Source organism: Aspergillus nidulans, chromosome III (assembly GCF_000011425.1).
Source record: "Aspergillus nidulans FGSC A4 chromosome III".
In the NCBI taxonomy this organism is placed as follows: Eukaryota; Fungi; Ascomycota; class Eurotiomycetes; order Eurotiales; family Aspergillaceae; genus Aspergillus; species Aspergillus nidulans.
The window spans coordinates 280614-301182 of record NC_066259.1 but is presented as its reverse complement, the minus strand read 5'-3'; the positions used below and the strand labels follow the sequence as shown (position 1 = coordinate 301182).

Below are 20569 nucleotides of genomic sequence, written 5' to 3'. Positions count from 1 at the left end.
AAAAAAACTCAGGTAGTATGTGATCAAACCAAAGGAGCAGCCTGGTGTAACGGCCAAAATGTTCACTGGATAGATGGAGTTATATCCTCATTAAAGAAATGCATACCAACAATCCGATGTGGTGTAATGGTTAACATCGCCGTCTCTCACACGGCAGCTCGGGGTTCGATTCCCCGCATCGGAAGTATTATGATTTCTTTTTATCTTCATTTCTTTTCCAGCGGTTGTCAACCTGGCTGTCGATAATCACCGTATACCCCTGAGCTGAAGAGAGACACAATTAACAGTTAAACCCAGGGTGTTTTGTGAGGTTGATAAGGTCCGTCGTGTTGTCAAGTTAATATTTCTCATTTGCGCACCTAAAGCCCTAAATCTGCGAGCCCCATGGCCACGAGACGCATCGTTTATTTAGTCTACGTCCATTTTCTTCCATACAACAAACGTTAGCTCAAATAATCACTGCAAAACCCGTCCGTTACTCTCCTCGACGACAAGATCGAACTCCGGCTGGAATTCGTGATAAAAGTAATGCTGCACCCATTAGTATACTACTGTAGCAAGTATTTGGCCTCAAAACCCCTTCGAAGCCGAAGAAGCCATAACCAAAATATGCGGATAGGTATAACGCACCGCATTCTGCGCCGCATCAGCCGTATATTGTGCGACTTCGTCCGGAATGATCCTTTTCGGGATGCCGTTCGCCGCCGCAGCCTCCGCCATCAGCTGCGCGTGGCAGGCAGAATCGAGACTGACGAAGAGCCAGGCGGCTTCGTCCACGGTCGAGCCTACTGTTAGGAGGCTGGAGACATATTAGGTAACCATTATGTAGCGCAGAGGGCAAGGTGGCTCACCCATGGTTCTGCAGGATACAAGCAATATTCTCCTTGCCCAACGCTTTGGCAATGGCCCGTCCTTCGTCCTGGGCTAGGGCGACGCCACCGTGGTCTTCATACACAGCAAGTTTGCCGTAGAAGTTGCATGCATCTGTATTATCTTGTAAGCATAACCCTGGCAAAACCCCCAAAGGGTCGGACGAGTGATACCCTGTGTAAGCATCTCAATGGGCTTGCCAAAGATACTCCACGTCTTCCCATAAATCCCGTGCGTATGTGCCGCAGCCATAACATCCGGACGAGCCTTATGAATCTCCGAGTGGATCATGAACCCGGCTTCATTGATAGCTTGCTGCGCTCCTCCCTCAGTCACGTACCCTTCCGCATCAACGAGGACAAGGTCTGACGCTTTCATGGCAGAGAAGTGTTTCCCGAATGGGTTGATCCAGAAGTGGTCTTTGAGCACAGGGTCTGCACAACGTCTTAGCAAAAAACATGGTTCTCGAAGATAAAAATAGGAGGAAATGCAGGGACTTTACCGCGAACAGAAATATGCCCACTGATCCCCTCGTTGAATCCCTGCTTCCCGAAGACGCGGAATGCCGCGGCCATGTGCTCCTTTATCCATTGGCGCTCGGCATAGGGATCGCTGAAGGTCGGGATGCCGCGTGGCTTGAGGGTTCCGGCGCGGTTGCCGCGCGCGGTGGCTTGGAAGACTTTGTCTGTGGCAGCTGGGGGAATGTTCTTGATTGTACTGTTCTCGTTCGAGAGCTCGGGATTGGGTGCTACTGCCACCTGTGCGGGGGAGGGGTTTGTCAGTGTCGCGGTGGTGGTGGACATTGAGATTCGCTTGTCAGTAGGCCGGCAACTGAGAATGGGATGACAGATATAAGGTATGGATAAATGAGATACAAAGGATGTTTAATTAGATGGGAGCCTAAACGGCAGGGGCAATCATCCTTTTAACTTTGCAGTCTTATCTCCACCCCACTTCATCTGTTGGAGTTGAGTTGGAGATATGCGGTGGTGCAGCTTGTTGTCGGAAGGCGCATGTTGTTTGAAGGCGTTCGATTATGCGAAATCTATTGGTTTAGATATGGCTCGTCACAGCCTTTGAGCAGGGAGAAGCCATTGGGTTTGTTAGGTAGGATACATCATTCATACTGCAGTTAATGAACCGGAGCTGGGCGTGTTCTATCCAATAAACAATATGACATTCGAACCCAAAACGCCTGCTCTAGATTATCATGCCAGCTAGGGTATACATACACTAAATATACAGTGAGAAACGAAGTGATCGGTAGCCCCGTACCGTAACAGCTGCCGAGCAACAACATAAGAATAAGACATAAAAATAAAAGCTGGAAAGGCTATACTGCGCCTTCTCCCTTCATGTTCATCATCTCGTACTCGCCGCCGCCGCTACGTGCCCCTCCCGAGAGGAGCCCATTGCTGCTTTCACCTGCCTGTGACGACTCACCGGGGCCTTGTCTTGAGCTACTGCTAGCAAGAGCACCAAAGCTAATCGGTTGCAGTTCCCGCCACTGACAAGCCCACATGCCCAGAAAAACCATAAACGCGGCGCTGGCGCATTGCAAAGCCCACCAAAGCAGATTCGACGGAAGAGAATGAGTGTAGAACGTCGTCGTGATAAAGTGTATGAAATGGATAGTGAGAGCAAAGTCGGGAATGAGTTTTGACCGAGAGACGAGGAGAAGGAGAAATATCACACTACAAAACGACTTATTAGCGAATGGAATTGCATTCAATGAAAGGGGAGGGGCTCACCATAGAAAACTATTCAACATCCACACAAGGCCTAGCATCCACCCTAGCGTTGTGTCCCCTCTCAACGCATTCCAACTGAAAACAAGGTCTAGCGAGAAAGCGGTGCCGTAGACCAGCGTAGTGAACAAGATCAGGGCCGTAGCGGTGACATAGTAGGCGGCCTGGAGGAGGATGATCTTGCGGATGATTTTCAGCGGTGGAAGGTCTGTTCGAGCCCCCGCTGGAGGAGGTCGTCGGCGCGGGGGCATGAACTAGTCCTGACCAGCAGTGGACTGGTTGTCCGGCGTTTTGTCTTCCTCGGCACCCCGAAGGGACGTTTTAACAGGGTAAGGGCCCGTCAGCGGCAGGAGTTGGAGGCGCGCAGCGTTCGAGAACAAACCTGCCCAGATGTACTTGCAAGAGACCGCGATACGTCCACCGAGCTGCAGCTGCTGTTGTTGCAATGAAGTTGTCAGACGAAGACGAAGTTGGTTCGTCGGAGTCGGTTGACAGCTGGAAACTAATGACTGTTGACTATGTTGGTTTAGCGCCACATGACCGGAACTCAAGCGGAGCGAGCAGCGCGGAACGGCGTCGGAGCTCCCGACTTTGAAGCAGCGAGCTCGGACAACACCTCAACCACTTTCCATTCGTTTACGGACAAAGAAAAAAAAAAACAGCAAACAAAATGGGCTGGTTTCCCTGGTCATCGTCCGATTCCAACAAAGCCTCAGACGGCGGCCGCATAGCGCCCGACCGAACCTCACGACAACGGTGCTGGATCGGCCGCGACCAGTTTTTCGCTTGCTTGGACGATAACGATATCGTTGACTCGATTAAGGGGGATAAGGAGGCGCGGAAGAAATGTGCAAAGGAGATTGCGGAGTTTGAGGCGGCTTGCTCGAGTACATGGGTATGTAATGATTTGGCTCTTGGGGTTATCTACGGCCCCGCGCTGAGAAGTTGGCAGTTCTGGTGGTTAGAGCATAGGCTGATTCTTGACAGGTGAAATACTTCAAAGAGAAGCGCGTAATGGAGTACAACCGGGACAAGACAATCGAGCGGATCAAGAAGGAAGATGCTGCTACAGTCCGGGATTTGAAGTCGCAAGGGTGGTCACCAAAGTGAAGGACTTCAAGTAGGACTTAGAACCAGGCGAAAGGGGAACAACCGTTTGGACAGCTGGGTTGACGGCCCAGGGCTCTTGTACTTGTACACTTGTACTATATTACGCTTAACGACTCGACTTTTCTACCCATATTACCCCGAGTTGCATTAGTATTATTATTGTTCGGAGTGTGCTCGAGCAGGAATAATAACACTCCACTTTATATGACGAAGTGACTAGGTACAACTAGCGATGGGAATGAAAAACATAACGGACGCCGATGGACAAAATGGCCAAAGATAATAGGAACAATCATATCGAGCCCTCTCTTTATGTTAACGCCCACATGGTCACCGTGAAAAACAAAGAGAGTCTCAACCCTTGAGCCTAAGCGAATATGAACAACAACGCCCGACTCCTGTTGGTGCAAAGTCCGCAAGTTGGATGAATAGGCAATAATGAATTCAAGAACACGTGACTCATTGTTTCCACTTGCCCAACTGGCTCATAAGATTCTGGACCTGATGAGGAGCCATGGGAGGTTGTCCCTGTGGGTGATGTCCTCCGAGGCCTTTAGCCAAGAGCGACAATAGATTTGGATCGGATATTGGAGAGGCACCGTGGCCATGCAGCGGGAATGGCTGACTGGCTAGTGGTTGTTGGGGTAGAGTTTGTGTGAGAGATTGTTGCGGAACAGACGGTTGCGGAGCACTGAGCGGAGCAGGCTGTCGAGTGGCCGCGTTAAGAAGACTCGCCAGGTCCGGAGTAGGAACGGGATTTGGGACCGGGGGAATTGGTTGTTGCGTGGCTGGAACAGCAGGTCGTTGCTGTAGGGCAGCCAACAGAGATTGCAAGCCAGCCCCATCAAGATGTGAAATGGCATTTGCAAGATTTGGCTGAGTTGGAAGTGCAGGACCAGCAGGATGTAGCGGTGCGGAGGGGAGCTGTGGAACTCCATAAGCAGGAGAGGGGAGAGGTACATTTGGTGCAGTTCGCTGTAGGGTTTGCGCCTGAACGACAATCTCCGCCGCCATATGGGGTTCAAGGTCCGGATATTCTAAGCAGCACGTCAGCAAATGTCAATGGACGATAGGAGGAGAACCCACCGATGGACCGGACATTATCAACACCGGCACTTCGGTCGAATATCTGTAATGGTATTTTTCTCTGAAGATAACTTGGTCGTGAGAGTCTCACCACGGCGAGGACGCCCTCAGAGGCCTGACGCTTGACAGCAGCGTCTAGGGGGATCCGTGCTCCTAGCGCTAAAACATCGACCCGGAGCCCTCGGTTTCGAAAACTGCTCTCTACGTGGTAGATGAAGTTCCTGGATGACTGAATTAGTGACAGCGCCTAAGACGCGTAATGATAGTGCTTACCGGTCCAACTCCTCAAGAACCAGTATCTGCACGTCTGGCACGTCTCTAGGAGCTCGCCTGGGAACAGGTATGTCCACATCACTATCATACGTCGCACGACCACGAGGGCTTGGACTGCGGTACCGTCTATCCCTTCCATACGGCGAACGGGAGCGCCTCCTATCACGCCGATCGAACCGCTCTGGGGTCCTATCCCGAGACCGGTAACCCTCTCGCCGGTAACCGCGGGGAGAGGGCGATCGCGGCGGCCGGTAATCCTCCCGCCTACGGTGAGAGGGTTCGTCCCGGAAATCGCTAAATGGCAACCTTGCGGGTTCGTGGGGTCGGTCATAGCGGTCCCCTGGGACCCTCGATGACCGATTGCTGGAAGGTCCGCCTCGACCATAGTCGGGTGACCTTGAGCGACGAGCAGAGGTAACACGTGAAGGTTCTGACGGAGCTGGCGCTGGTCTGGTATTCCGCTGCGGTTTGGAAATTTCAAGGTCTGAACGATGAGTTAGGCTAAGGCCATAATCAGATACAAGGCCAGTGGAATACTTACGAACTTTGCGTCCTCTCACAATGGCTCCCTGTTCGCCTTCTAGAGCCCGCTTACAGGATGAGGCTTCCAGAAACTGTATGAAGCCGTAGGCTTGTTTGATCGATATTTGAGCCAGTTTCCCATAGCTATGAAAAATGTGGAAAAGGTCTCGTTTGGTCACTCTCTCAGTGGGTAGATTGCCTATAAAAAACGAACATGTTAGAAGGGCTTACTGCCATACTGGAAGTACACTAACCGACAAACAATCGCGATCCATATGGAAAGCGATCCCATAGCCCCTCAGTCACGTATACTCTTTCGTCATGCAGGAACGCATCGTACTTCTTCTGGACCTCTGGACCCCACGGCGCATCATCATCTGAGCGGAGTGGCTGTCTGTCGACTCGGCCATTTTTTTGCGTGGCGGGTGCAGGAGGTTCTTGGTTCTCCGCCGGAGAGGTAGACGGCTGTTGGAAGCTAGCAACGGGAGGAGGTGGAAGAGTACCAGCAGTGGACGAAGTCCCTGGCGCGCCAGCTGCTAATGACGGCACTCCGACGTTGGACTGGTAATTACTCGGCTGGGCGGCATAAGGGTTTGAACTGGTAGAAGCGTTATGGGCAGGGAGCTGATGATAGGAACGTATATCAACGGTGGGATTGTAATTGGGGTGAATGGAGGGCTTCTCCTGCGGCGGAGGGCGCGGAGGCAGGCCTAAGGAAGATTGATGCGCTTCATCGGCGGCAGCTTGAGAGGAAGCATGGTCCGCTGCCATGGCGGTTGTAGATACCGTGAGGGCGGGGGCAGATGTCGAGGATGATGGGAGATTATCAAGGAGGTTCTGGAAGTCGACGCCGTTCCCAGCACTATTACCCTCCAACTTTCCCTCCGCGTCTAGTCGGCCCTGCGACGCCGTCTGGGCTTGCAAGGTGCCGATGGAGTGGTCTACCTCGTTGGCGAAAGAATTGTTGCGAGCAGCATGGGAGGGATATGGGTGGGCATCGGGAACAGGATAGGCTTCAAGGGAACTAGGATCTGATGGAGCATGTGCCGTTAGAGAAGAGTCCATAGCTTTCCCAACACTCGAGGGCTCTGAGGAAGGAACTGGGTTGGGCGAGGTGGGTAAAGCGGCAGATGTAGCCAGAGTAGAAGGGGAAGTGGTATCGGAATCCGCAAGCCCGTCATTCATTAAAGGGGGGCCAGATTGGAGGCTACCTTGTATATGCGATTGCTGCTGCGGCGGCGGATGTTCCTGACCACGCCGTGCGGAGTCTGTATGCCACCCCGCCTCGCTTGACCTCATATATTGTTCACTTGATTGTGTACGGTAGCTGTTTCCAGGAAGATCCTCGGCTTGGCCGTAAGTCGAGGTGTCGTTGAAGACCGGGTCCATTTGATTCTGCAGCACAGGGATACTGGTAGGTTCCGGAACGTGTAGCGGGCGAGGGCTCTCGGGAGTCAGGGTCTTGCCGCGAAAGTGAAGAGCCTCATCTGGGGAGTCTGGCGTCATGTAGACCAAGGGAGGAGAGTGAATTCATCTACAAACAAACAACAAGGGCGACTGGAGGGAGGCAAATCCCGAGATTGCAACTTTCGAGATGAGCGCAGAGCAGCGAAAGCTTAGGTGGGGCTCCCGGTGGAAAAAATCCCAGCGGACGGGTTGGAGCGCTCGAAGGCGGCGAGGCGAGGAAAAAACTGGGCGGAGAGATTATGGGACTCGGAGAGACGAGGTGTGCCTATGGCGGGGAGGGGGCAAGTGATGAAGAGATAACTGATAAGGGAAGGAAGAGGTGCAGATGGTGGCAGGGGAGGGAGAGATGTAGAAAGATCTATCGGAGGCGACGGAAAAAGTCGACGAGAAACGGGAGCTCAGACTGGGAACAGGAACCACCAGTGAAAAAAAATAAATAGCACCACCAGGTTCTGGAGGTTCCGTCCAGACACCGACCGCAATAATCGTGGACAGCTCCGATTGATCTTGAATCCTCCTGGTATACGGGGACACTGTACAATTATTAATGACAACTGAGATAGCACACCGTGAAGAGAACTGTGGCTGAAAAGCGACTCGGCGAGTGGCAGAAGCTGGTTCTAGAGGCGAATAGAGGCCCAGCTAGTGAGCTTATGGGAAAGCCATGGAAGACCGGTGGAAGCTCATTATACTGAGGAGCTGGGGTGAATAGTGGGAATTGTGGGCGAGACTGAGTGAGCTCTTGAGGAAAGTCAAGGAGTCAAGAACAGAGTTTGCTTGCGCAGCCGCTGAGGTGAGCCTTGGAATTGGTGAGGTGATCACGGTGGGTCACTTGCTTGTGCATCCAACCTGTTTGCAAAGTCCAGACTCTGGCTTCAAGGCCGCTACGGCTTCGATCCCGTCCATGTGACCTCAAAAGGAATATCCATTTTGGCAGCTTAAGCTCGGGCCCTTTCCGACAGGGATATCGAGAATCTTCTTCTAATTATCCTAATTATCACGCAACAGTTCGATGCCATGCTCCGTCCTCTGCTATCGTCGCGTTTCAGCCGGTCGAATGCCACTTTCTGGGCCCTTGGGCGGTCCTTTGCATCTCGGGGTGCAGATGTTTCAAGCGATGAGTTGGCTGTAGCTAGAGAATGGCTCTCCAAATTCAACTCCACAACCATCCCCCGTCATGTCGGTGAAGTCTCCTTTAGCCGTTCTGGGGGCCCCGGCGGCCAGAACGTAAACAAGTGTGTCCCCGCACTCGACGCAGCAGGAGGACAAGGGTCTCGCTCTAACGCAGTGCTCGGACAGGGTCAATTCCAAAGCGACGCTGAAAGTGCCGCTTGATTCCTTGTTGCCTTTGATACCATCTATAATACATTCCCCGCTTCAGTCATCCCGCTACTATGCGGCCAGGACACATAGCCTGGTCATACAATCGGAAGAATCTCGGAAGCAGGTTGCCAACGTAGACGCGTGCTACGATAAGCTCCACCAACTACTGAAAACTACTGCGGAGAAGGTTGTTCCTGGTGAGACTTCTCCAGAGCAAAGGGCACGTGTGCAGAAACTGTACGTACATTTTTAGTGCGGTGCGGGACTGAATACTGAGACTGACGGCTAACAGGGAGAAAGCCGCGAAAGAGGCTAGGATTCGGGCCAAGAAAATGCACAGCAGTAAAAAGGCCAGTCGACGAGGAAGTCGCGACGACTGAGTTGGCTTCTCATACAAATCTATATAGTTCGAATGGCATATTTGACAAACGAGTAACGACACTTTGGACGACTCCAACAACGCCTCGGTAATCAAACCTGGCCTACGCTTCCTGAAGAACCAGCTCCGCTTTGTGAATCGTGGCAGCGATAACCTTTTGGATAGATGGGTCCAGATCTTTCGTCTTCTCGACTGGACGTAACCAGTCAATCACCTCCTTCGCCACTTGAGGTTTCTGGCGGTGTTCTTGCAGTCGCGAGAGCGCCGCTCCCAGTGCACGGGGGAACTCGGCCGAAGTGACCCTAACGCCAGCCGTAGGGTATTTGATGTAGCATATCAGTGTATGAGGGCTATTGGGCTTGGACTCTTGCATTACGTCGAGGATATGAGAGAGAATCTTCTGAAGGCAGGGTACGTCTTCGAACTCGAAGACCATGTCAAAGAACTCGTGGGCGAAACAATCATTGTAATCGAAGGTTTTGATAGCGGAATCGAAGATGGCGAGTGGGATCGCACCGGTGAGTGCGGGAGTTGAGTTGAGAGTTTTCAGCGCCGCTTCATCGATGGTATCATCCCGTGCCTTGGGGTTGATATCCTCCTCCGTAATCTGTGGCATCATAATCATGTCGGCGTTGAGGTCATCCTCGGAAACCTGCTGCTTGGGACCCTCAGGCTTCTCATCAAGTCCCAGTATCCGTTGTCGAGCGACCAGTTTCGTAATGTAGATCAATTCTAACTTGGCGTATTGGATCCAGAGCTTCCTGGAGGTCTTACAGAACCTCAACCCTCGCTGCATATATGTCCTGGCCTGAGACATATCGGCATGGTCTTCAACAGAATAATGTGCGGCATAAATCCACAAGTCAGCCTTGGTTGGATGGAGCCGCAATGCATCCATCAAGATTGTGCTGAGCTTCTTAAATGCCTTCTGCCGTCGGGCATATTCGATGTACTGGACCCATAAACCGATATCGCCATGGAACTTGCGAGTGGCACGATCGAGGACGAAGACTCTAAAAACGTTGCCCACTGAATCCTGTCGACTTGATACCCAGTCGCTTTACTCTCTTGCGCCGGAGACTGTCAAGGTTCATTTCGTACTCAGCATACCGTACAAAGTCGGCCGGCTGAGCGCCGCGCGCATTGATTTTGTGCTCGAAATCGGATCGTTTCTTGATGATTGATGTGATTTCATCCTGTGCGGAAATCATGTAAGCCTAGCCCTCCCAGAAACAAGACCTTGCGGAGCTTACCTTGCTAAAGATCTTTTTCCTCTCGTACTCTCTGAGCTCTGGAACGGATTGTTCCAAGTAGAATCGCGCCTTGTCAGCGGTGGCAGACATGACTGAATAAAGGATTTCTTTGGTGGTAGATAAAAATGCAAGAGCAACAGACGGCCGAACAGAAAAAAGTCGCTATCCCGCACTTAAACTATTTTAATGCCTTAGAACCAAGGCTACAAGCAGTGGCCGCTTACCGGATACGCATTAGCGCCTCAAGGCGGCCACTCGTGGCGTCCGTTCGTTGCCGAATCTCGATCATCCCATACAAAGCCGCGGCCCCTTCAATTCTGATGCCTCGCTGGCCTCAGGGGTTCTCTTTACTTGCCTTCTCGTCTTCCCTTTCCAGATACTCTTCTTTCGTTTCTTTTTCTTTTCTTTTACTTTATTTTCTTGTCTCTCTCTAATAGCTTTTGAGACTTTCACTGGGCCCTAGAGACTAGAGTCTCTTCTCTGCGCGACAATGGCGCCGAAGTTTAAAGACGGGGACGCCGTCGCGACGGTAGGTGCACCTTCGATCTCAGTGCATGAATCTCGGAACTAAGTATCTGCTAGCTTAATGGAAAATGGGTCTCTTGGGCTCATACCGCCGTCGCGTACACTGCCTTTTTGAGCGCCCTCTTTGTCGGAATGAGTTTGCATTTCAATAAGATCGTGCAGAACGAACACTACGGCTATCCCGATGAATGGTTCCCTTCTGTTTCAGCAACCATCGGTGATCGGTACCCCGAGCGTTCGTTTTTCCAAGTCTTTATCGCCATCACGTCCGGCCCTCGTTTTGCCCTCGTTTTCCTTTGGTACCTTGTGACTGCCCGCCCGAACTCGACTCTTCCCAAGTTTGTTGCCGGTGTTGGAATATTCCGAACGTTTACCTGCGGCGGCTGGACATATGTGACGTCGACAGATGACCACGACTGGCACGACATTTTCATGATTTCGTACTTGGTTGCGACTTTGCCGTGGACAATTGGTTGCTTGGCGTTGAGCCCGAACAACCGTCGCGCTGTCAAGTACCGGAAGATCCTTGCCAGTCTGTTTTTCGGCACGCTTGTTCCCTTGATTTATTACTTCATCCAGCATAAAGTGCACAAAGTCCCTGGAGGTGAGGAGCCCTTGTGGATCTTGCGCAACATACGCTAATACTGTTACCTACTAGCTTACACGAGATACGCTTTTTTTGAGTGGTCTCTCATTTTGTTTGATGTCGGATTTGACGCCGTTACGGCGCTCGACTTCGAGGCGTTCGAAATTGTCGTGAAGGATGTTAAAGGAATCAGTCGAGGGTATGTACCATGGCTTCCGAAGTAATGCACAGCCAGAAAATGTACAGTTCCAAATTTGGTCGTTGGTACTTGAGAGACATGATCTAAGATGAATTTATCTCAGGCAGTTGAAAAACACTGCAGACTCCGTTCTCGAAAAAGAGTGTGTACAACTCCACCCTAGGCAATGTCTTTCATGAGATTAACTCGTAGACAGGAAGGGAAAGCCTGTCGGAAATACTTTTGGTCAGGGTTTCTTCTGGAGTGAAGTCTTCGATGCTGCTGCAGATGTGTACAACGGGGTATATACTAGTCTTCCTACCTGTTCAATCGCCATTTACTGACAGCCCGCAGTTTGTCTACTGGACTAACTGGACTGGTCTTCCCGTACTTGTCTGGTACTTCCCGCTCTGGCACATGGGTATTTCCGGATATGAAGTTGTTATCCTTAGTTACGTTGCGCCTGTACTTCTCGCCATTCCCGCTCTCAAGTCCCTGGCTATCAAGAACCCCCGTATCTTTCACTTCTTGTCGCTATCAGGATTCCTCGCCTACAAGGTACAAAACCCTGCAAACAGACTATTTGTCAGCACATTTGCTGTTGCCTGCAGCTCTATCACCTTTGCTGCCACTCTGTACGGGGACAGGGCCCAGCACACGAAACTCGAGTCGCGTGTCTTTGCATGGGGTCTTGGATTGATCTTGTCCAGCATTGCCAAGTTTGCGGGCAAGACCAATAACCCCTTCTGGCCGATCATGCACGCAGAGAACGGTGGGTGGAACAAGCTAGGATTGCTTCTCGCTATTTTGGCTGGCATCCGTTCATTCAGAGTCCCTGCCAGCAGTGGCGGGGACTATTTCCCCTCCACCGGCAAGAAAGGATCTTCTTTGCTTGCTGGATTGGGATTGGGAAGTATGATATTCTTGATGCATTACCTCTTGTCTGATTCTAGTACCATGATTGCCTGGGTTTGGGAGGGCTACCCAGTCCGTGGCCCCATCGCCGTGCCTCATGGAGCGCTTACTATCTTTGCGATGGGCGCTGGACTCGCGTTTGGCTTGTTTTACCCTAACGTTGCTGGAAGCTGGACCGCTTTTGGTATTGGCTCTGTTGGTGCAGCTTTTCTTACAGGCACCAGCCACTGGAGTGGATTCTACGGTGCTCTCACGATTTCTTTCTACCTCATGGCCGTTTCGCCTGTGATGATCTCTTCTGCGGTTCGTCATTCGCCAGCGATCACGTTCGGACTCGCCTTCTTCGTTTATGTCTTCCTCCTTCTCTTCCATGTGTGGGTTGTGGCCTACGCTTTCGTTCCCGGCGGACCGCTCGTCAGAGAGCACACCGATTGGCTCATGACTGTTGCGATGCTTTTTATCGGTGCAGGTGTCTTCTCTGCGGCGGTGTCGAGATCAAGTGGCCCTAGGACCAATGCCATCAGCCCAAACGGCAGGAGATTGCGCTCATACTATGTCTATGTGCTCGTTGCATTGCAGCTTCTGTCTGTCTCTATCGCGTACCTCCGTTTCCCAACGAACGACTACACGCCTTACCACAAAGAAGAAAAGGCTGTAACCGCCGGTATCTGGACCGTCCACTTTGGTCTGGATAATGATATGTGGGCCTCTGAGCGACGCATGCGTGATGTAATCCAGGAACTCGAGATTGACGTTCTCGGTCTTCTTGAGTCTGACAACCAGCGCATCATCATGGGCAACCGTGATATAACGCAGTTCATCGCCGAAGATTTGGGCATGTACGCCGATTTTGGCCCGGGTCCCAACAAGCATACATGGGGCTCTGCCTTGCTTTCCAAGTTCCCTATCGTCAACTCCACTCACCATCTCCTTCCTTCACCTGTTGGTGAACTCGCTCCTGCCATCCACGCTACCTTGGATATGTATGGCGAGCTGGTTGATGTCGTTGTCTTCCATTCAGGACAAGAGGAAGATCCAGAGGACCGTCGCCTGCAAACCGAGTACCTGTCGAAGCTAATGGGCTCTTCCCCCCGTCCGCTTATCCTCCTGAGCTACCTAGTCACTAAACCGCTCGAAGGCAACTACAACACCTACGTTAGCGAGCTGAGCGGTATGAAGGACATTGACCAAACCGACTGGGACCGCTGGTGCGAGTACATTCTCTACAAGAACCTCAAGAGAACAGGCTACGCCCGTGTTAGCCGCGACTCTATTACCGACACTGAGATTCAGGTACGTTAATATTTCCATGGCATCACATGTGAAGAGTGCTAACCCGTACTTTAGGTCGGTAAATTCGTGATAGGTGAGCCAGAGCCAGAGAACGAGATGATGATCCCGGAGGAAATGGTTCCTCAGGGTCTCCGATTCCCTGCGATGTTCCGTGGTCAGGGAGTTCGCGGTCATCGCTACCACGTCTTCAACGAGCCACGATACTGGCAGTGATCGGCATGTGCCATGACATATACTATGTGAAAGGTATAGGTGGAGATCCTGTCTATGTATATTTGTAGCGCAGTAGCAGTATAGGTTGCTGAATGTTAGTCTTAATATTCGTGCACGTTTATAGTGAAATCCACTTAAAAGTCTTTGTTTTTTGCGCTGAACCCTTTGTGGGCTTCGATAAACTAAATGCTGCTTGGACGAATTTATCGAAAAAAATAACTAAAGGACTATTCCGAAGAGCAGCACTGTTTGCTGAGCACGCAACTCATGTGATTACCCTGGTGACCGGTTGTATCAAGATCCTCTCCTTTTCCCCTTTGTAATCCACCTCGCAGTCCCAAGCCAAACCAATTTCTCTCTGTACTCGCACTGAGTCTGAGTCATTTCAATCTGACACATTTCTTTTCCGATATCCTCTTGCTATCCGTATTGAGAACTAGAGTAAAAGAATGGCACCAAGTACTCTCGTCGCGATCATCATGTTGATCTCTAAACTGTACTCGCACTCTAGACGTTCCTACTTCTCGGATAGAAAGGGACCCGTTTCCCTCGCCTTCTTTGCTGTGTCACACACAAGCGAAAGGATGGGGCTAAGCTGGCTTCCAAGGATCAGAAGAGGAAGAACAGGGAACAGATACCTCTAGACCAGGTCTGCTCGAACATCTCATCCTAAAGCAGGTGCGAGAGATTCGTGTCGCGAGCAGAGGAAGGAGAAGCTGAGGAATCCATGTCGTATAACGCGGCGTGAAATCACGATGAGCAAACAGGTCCTTTAGTGTTCCCATGGTACAGAGGACTGTTCTTGCACTCTTTGCCGAGTTTACAAACCCAACCAAGAAGTCAAGCGCGAGGACGCTCTGGCAGGAATGACACCCTAGAGATATGATATCTCCAACCAACCACCAACGGAGGTCAAGAGTCAAGCCAAGGGAAATGTACGCAATGTGCAATCCGGGCCCCGTTGGTCAGGCATCATTTTGACGAAGATATTAGGACGAAGTACCATGGTTGGTGGTGATCATCGCTCCTTGATAGAGTCGTACGTACTCAAAACCACCCAGGAATGCGCCCATAGCTTCTTCGTTGATCACCACCATAAGCCTCGACCGTCCTATAGGATACCTGTTTCCCTACAAGAGAACTAAACCTTCCTCTACTTTATCTTGACGGTTATTGTCGGAGCTCTGTGCGCTACGCTGTGTTAGACTTCACGTGTAGCTCAGTGAAGTGCTTACGCTCCGTTTTCCGTCATATTCTATTTTGGGCCCCAGATATTTCAAGCCTACTCTGCAGGATCTACAACGCTCCTGCAAATCTGCTTAGTGTGGTTGCTTGCTCTGGGTCCGCGGTTGGCCAGTGCTTGAGTCCAGGTGAGTTTGATCTCGACCCATCATGACCCTATGATATCAATGTTTCATTTCAATACTAAATATGGATAAGATTAAATCTCACAAGAAAGGGTCTATTCTTGGAGGTGAAAGAAATCGTCATAAGTCCGCTTGTTGTTAGAAAAGAGGTCTGAATTTGAATAAAGAACCAGGAGCTCAGCTTTGCTCACTAGCTTTCAGATCCAGATTCTTTGTCCTCGAACAATCCAACGCATTTTGCTTACCGAAATCTATCGAGTGAAGAAGACTGCCCGAACCAGCTTCTGCGTACCAGCAGTGAGGTATCTTGTCGAAAATTCAGCGAAGTTTGATATTCTTGTGCCAACATCTTCGAGGATCGCTTCTACAAAGCTTCCGACATCTGCCAATACATCGCCAACCCTAATAAGCAGTAACTGCTACGGCAAGACTGCAGCTAAACAGGTATGTGTACACATTCACAACCGGAACATCTGAACTAACCGTGCCCGATAGAAGATGGCTGCTCGTCCACAAACCGCAAAAAAGTCAAAGCGAGATAGAAAGAAGGCCTGGAAGAAGGATCCATGGAAGGGGAAGGTGGCAGACTTGAGTCATCCTCCTTACCGAAAAGCAAAAATGGAGGGAAAACTCCCCGGGCCTAATCCTGACGAGCATGTTCGCCCATCGGTGCCCACATCTAACCACGTTGCGCGCGCTGCACAGCGGATGAAATACTGGCCAGAGAGACAACGCCTAAGCCCCATTCAGTCTCCCGAACTGGATGCGCCGACTCTAGTTAATGGCAAAGAATTGGGATTACCGGAACTAAACAGGGACGCTAAGCCAGCGCTGAACCCCGTCGACAGAATCCCGCCCACACGCTTTCCGAGGGTCTATGTTGGGGATAATGCACCTACACCGCGCTGGCTGATTCGACCGGTCCGCCCAGTGACCAACCATGAGTCGGCACACAATTCGTCTTCAGAAAGCGGATCCGCAGCAAGCGGCTTCTCATCCGCGTCAGGTAGCTCCCGCCTTCTACCATTAGGACGGCTGCGCTGGGAATTCGACCCTGGCCCAGCTGCCAAACACGGGCAGGACGAGGCCCGACTACACGAATATGCCTACCGATATCTCCAGAACTCTCTCCGTGACCCAATTGTCCGAGAGGAAATGAGGAACATGATCTGGAACAGCCCGTATGCGCTTGTTGTCGCGAATGTTGAGGACCCGTTACCTATTCCACCTCCACCACCGCATTTCAAGGACCAGAGACCCTCAGATTATGCGGCCCTTCGAGAGGCAATATCTGCATCAAATCCTGACGACTATCACTTCAAGTATCCTGACTATGCGCGGCCGTCACTAGCAGCTAGAACATACGGACATCAAGGTACGTACGATTCCAGCTTCAAGATATACCCTACTAAAATATCTAGACACTTATAAAAGCCGCAAGTCAAGCGTAGATTCTCAGAGTTCGGCCGTCTCCCATGGCAGCTCTAGCACCGGCGAAAGCTCCCGTACCCGGGCCAGCAGTAGCTCAAGCATCAGTATTGTGCACAAAGAGCTCTCGCCAGTTTACCAGCATGAATTTGACGATGACACGAATCACTACCTCAAACGCGGTGAGTATAAATGGATCTGGATCCTACTTACGATTCTCATTCTGGCGTTATTCCTGTGCCTTTTTCTCTATGCGTTTGGGATACTGCAATGATGTAATTAGAGCCAGTAAATCGCAAACCGAACTGTCCCATTTCATGAGGCATAATTTGACTGGAAATTCTATTCGAGACTTCAAACTCCGAATATTGAAGTGGGTCTCTGCAAATACTTACATTACACCTACACTCATCTGCGCATTCCTCACTGCCCCTTACTGCCACATTCTTTGTCGAAGACGACCTTGATTTCTCTTACTAATTAGTCCATTTAGGGCAAAAGGTAGGGTTTAAAGCCAAGATCAAGACCAAGGAAAAGAACCAGACAGAGTCCTTCCTTTCAAAACCGCCTAGACGAGGCAGAGGTACGCTATGACATTCCTGTCTCTTATTCCCTGCAGGCGATACAACCTAAATGCTGACACAACACCCCGAGATATACAGGACGGCCAACGAAAAGCGACATAGATTTCTTGGATGTACCAACGCTCGAAGAGCTGTCCAGCGCAGAACCACCGCGGAAGAAACGTGCAGGAGTGGAGAAGCCAGCAAGAGATATGTGGAGGCCACTCTCGGAAACCTTCTCTGAGGAGGAAGATATAATAACCCCAAAGGCCCCCAAAATAACAAGCAAGAACGCTGCGAAAGCAAAGATGGATGGGGCGATACTGAACAAGCGAACGTAGTATATCCACTATGTATCTATATATCCTATTCTAGTGGTGGCTGGTTGGTGTCTGTATATGCTGAGTATGAGTCGTGCCTTCCTTGCTGGCAAGGTATGCCTATATGTTGCTAGGTGTGGCCTTACAGCTCTTGGATTCGCACCCTATATACTTATCTATATTAGAGCTGGTTCGAGCACAGATTGGAATTTTATGTACCGTCTGATGGGGCGAAGACTGCTATCATATCTCTAGATATCCTTCCCAACCCTCGAGGATACCAAGTCCGGACAAATTCCGGCGGATTATGCAAAGCATGATCTTGGAACTTACTTAGGTAACCGCAAGAGTCAGATGAATTACCTCATCTGACCCATTTGTAATGCCGTGACCAGTGTGTGCCGAAGTAGCAAAGCGGCAGGAGCAATTGGCTCTGGGCTGGCTCTCGGCATCCGTAATCCACCCCCACGGGTTTCTCCCCACTCGGCGTCCCGGGTATTCCGAGGGGGTCATACCACGAGAGTACTCCGCACTTCTACTGGGTTCCCGGGGGTTTGTCGGAGTATCACGACGATGATCACTTTATTGTGGAGCATGGTTACAGTCTCCAAAGTAGTATGGCAAGGTTTTAGCAGCGCTAACTTCAAAGACTGCTCAGAACCTTACTAGATTTTAAGACGAGGGAGACCCCGCACCAACACCCTACCCAAACTAAAGACAAACACTACGCGCGGTCAGCGACATCACCAAAATGCGCGCCCGCACTCTCCTCCTCAGAGTCAGCATCTTCTCAGCGGCACTCGCTCTTCAACCATCAGCACCAGGCCCAGCTCCTTACACCGAACCTTACAGACCTCAATACCACTTCACCCCTGCTCAAAACTGGATCAACGACCCTAACGGCCTGCTCTACCACAATGGCACCTACCACATGTTCTATCAGTATAATCCGGGCGGAGTCGCGCACGAGGCAATGTCCTGGGGTCATGCAACGAGCCAGGACTTAACGCATTGGGATGAGCGGCCTGTTGCGTTGACGGCCAGGGGTTTTCCCGGCAAGAACATATCAGAGCAGTTTTTCAGTGGCAGTGCGGTTTATGACGTGGATAACTCCAGCGGATATGGAAATGGAATGGGAACGGCTGCTCCTATGGTTGCCATGTATACGTCTTTCGTATGTTACCCATCTCTGCTTATAGAATGGTCATTGGATGAAATGGGGCTCGTACTGACGAAGACAGTATGTCTACGGCCAGACGCTTCCCAGCGGCAAGAAGGTCCGCGCAAGCCAACAATCTCAATCATTGGCATACAGTCTCGACTCTGGCGAAACATGGACTACTGATGACGCTGTGAATCCCATCCTCTTACAGCCTCCGCACCCTTACGAATCTCAGTATAAAGAATGGCGTGACCCTAATGTCTTCTGGCACGCGCCTACAAAAAAGTGGATTCTGACAACTGCACTGTCCGATCTGCACAAACTCCTTATCTACACCTCGACTGATCTCAAGAACTGGACGCTCGCTAGCGAGTTCGGTCCCTATAATGCCGTCGGTGGAGTCTGGGAGTGTCCTAGTTTCTTCCCGCTACCTGTAGACAACGATGAGTCGAACGTGAAATGGGTCGCGATCATCGGCCTGAACCCCGGCGGTCCACCGGGGACAGTGGGATCTGGAAACCAGTATATTCTAGGCCAATTTAACGGGACTCATTTTCTTCCGGACGCCGAAAGTTTGCATGAGCAAGGAGAGGCGAATTGGCTCGATTATGGACCGGACTTTTATGCGGCGCTCGTTTATAATGGCCTGCCGGAGTTTCAGCGTACTGTTATTGCATGGATGAGTAACTGGCAGTATGCCGAGAAGGTCCCGACGACGGTTTGGCGCAACGCAATGACTATTCCAAGACGCCTTGGTCTTAAGACTATCAATGGAAAGGTGCTAGTTGTTCAAGAACCGGAAGCAAACTGGGCTGCTATCATGAGCAAGCCACAAACCACGCGTATTTTGTCTCTCCCGGCAAATAGCACGCGTAACCTAGGGTCTCTAGGGAAGACACTTGCTGCTAATCTCACCTTCTCTGCCGGAGAACAAAATGGCTCTTCCTTCGGAATCTCCCTTTTGGCAACCCAGAACTTCACAACCCAGACCCTTATCGGCTATAACTTCGCCACGAAGCACATCTTTGTCGATAGACGGGCATCAGGAAATACCTCTTTTGACGAGACATTTGCGTCCGTTTATCGTGCCCCGCTTGAACCAGCGGATGATGGGACTGTGACGCTTAGGATATTCGCAGACTGGTCGAGTGTTGAAGTCTTTGGAGGGCAGGGAGAAACCACTCTCACAGCCCAGGTTTTCCCGCCCGAGGGAGCGACACATGCAAGGCTCTTTGCCAACGGTGCCGGTGTGGAGGACGTGCTACTGAGTGTGAGTAAGGTTGGGTCTGTTTGGAACTGAAGGATCTAGCTAGATGTTTTGTTGTTTGGCTCGCATTGAAGGGTCGATCTGATGACCAAAGTTCAGCAGTCTTATACTTATCCACAACCTGATCCAATTCGTTGATTCCTTCGATTAGTTTTGAGGGCAGCCTGTAGCGTGACTTCGGTCAAGCCGAGCTCACTCAACTAGCAGATGCTACAGAGCCAGCTGGCTGATCCACGCCAGCCAAAGGGACTGAACAAACAGTCTGTGTCTAGACGGGAGAATGGAAAGCATTGATAGCAGCATCTATTGTCCGCCTTCCCAGAAGCCCCTGGTGAAAGCTCCAGTAGGGCGAATCACCCACGACTATGATACGTTGCCATTGAGCTAGGATCTTAGTCTCATCTTTCTGTGGATCAGAAAGCATGTTCTAAGCCTGCTAAGTTTTGGAGTGCATAGTATTATCTGCTTCTGAGCAGGCTTCTCCGAAGGCACATGTAGAATATATATCTGAGCTGATTGGTGAGACCAGCAGTGAATGTCTCACTTGTCAAACCGTTTACTATACAGCTCTAACTAGACTCAAACTCCCCCTTTCTTATGGTTTATCTACCTGCCTTGACGTAGCTTTATTTCTCTATGCCCTCTTCTTTTCTGACTTTCTCATTCTGATTTTCTCACTATCATTACACTCTGAGAAATGAGCCTCTGGCGCAGATTTCGG

General features: G+C 50.9%; 6 protein-coding genes across 6 annotated transcripts, besides 1 other annotated feature; 3 read left to right on the top strand and 3 right to left on the bottom strand.

Moving 5' to 3' along the window:
• Positions 1 to 20569: part of a sequence feature (contig 1.84 954..621812(-1)) that runs on past both edges of the window.
• On the bottom strand, positions 457 to 1673 carry ANIA_05007 (class II aldolase/adducin domain protein; the record flags this gene model as incomplete). Its single annotated transcript, XM_657519.1, has 5 exons — positions 457 to 531; positions 631 to 799; positions 852 to 984; positions 1044 to 1304; positions 1373 to 1673. 5 exons carry the CDS (start codon positions 1671 to 1673, stop codon positions 457 to 459), a joined length of 939 nt encoding a protein of 312 aa, XP_662611.1.
• On the top strand, positions 3289 to 3728 carry ANIA_05008 (cytochrome c oxidase subunit 6B family protein; the record flags this gene model as incomplete). The annotated part of the gene is made up of 2 exons (XM_657520.1): positions 3289 to 3513; positions 3606 to 3728. 2 exons carry the CDS (start codon positions 3289 to 3291, stop codon positions 3726 to 3728), a joined length of 348 nt encoding a protein of 115 aa, XP_662612.1.
• ANIA_05009 (putative RNA-binding protein (Nab3)) lies at positions 4188 to 7115 on the bottom strand (the record flags this gene model as incomplete). Its single annotated transcript, XM_657521.1, has 6 exons — positions 4188 to 4765; positions 4815 to 4857; positions 4906 to 5035; positions 5088 to 5571; positions 5629 to 5808; positions 5864 to 7115. The coding sequence occupies 6 exons, from the start codon at positions 7113 to 7115 to the stop codon at positions 4188 to 4190; spliced, it is 2667 nt and encodes an 888-aa protein (XP_662613.1).
• ANIA_05010 (snoRNA-binding rRNA-processing protein UTP6) lies at positions 8882 to 10132 on the bottom strand (the record flags this gene model as incomplete). Its single annotated transcript, XM_050611557.1, has 2 exons — positions 10032 to 10132; positions 8882 to 9974 (listed from the first exon to the last, which is right to left on the bottom strand). The coding sequence occupies exon 2, from the start codon at positions 9674 to 9676 to the stop codon at positions 8882 to 8884; it is 795 nt and encodes a 264-aa protein (XP_050467574.1). The 5' UTR covers positions 9677 to 9974; positions 10032 to 10132.
• On the top strand, positions 10522 to 13741 carry ANIA_05011 (putative integral plasma membrane protein; the record flags this gene model as incomplete). Its single annotated transcript, XM_657523.1, has 7 exons — positions 10522 to 10560; positions 10614 to 11160; positions 11215 to 11341; positions 11445 to 11483; positions 11538 to 11622; positions 11675 to 13528; positions 13583 to 13741. 7 exons carry the CDS (start codon positions 10522 to 10524, stop codon positions 13739 to 13741), a joined length of 2850 nt encoding a protein of 949 aa, XP_662615.1.
• ANIA_05012 (uncharacterized protein) lies at positions 14746 to 20115 on the top strand (the record flags this gene model as incomplete). Its single annotated transcript, XM_657524.2, has 13 exons — positions 14746 to 14780; positions 15035 to 15111; positions 15431 to 15552; positions 15604 to 16483; positions 16530 to 16718; positions 17030 to 17119; positions 17199 to 17436; positions 17475 to 17533; positions 17605 to 17609; positions 17675 to 17756; positions 17815 to 17971; positions 18137 to 18593; positions 18661 to 20115. 13 exons carry the CDS (start codon positions 14746 to 14748, stop codon positions 19879 to 19881), a joined length of 3612 nt encoding a protein of 1203 aa, XP_662616.1. The 3' UTR covers positions 19882 to 20115.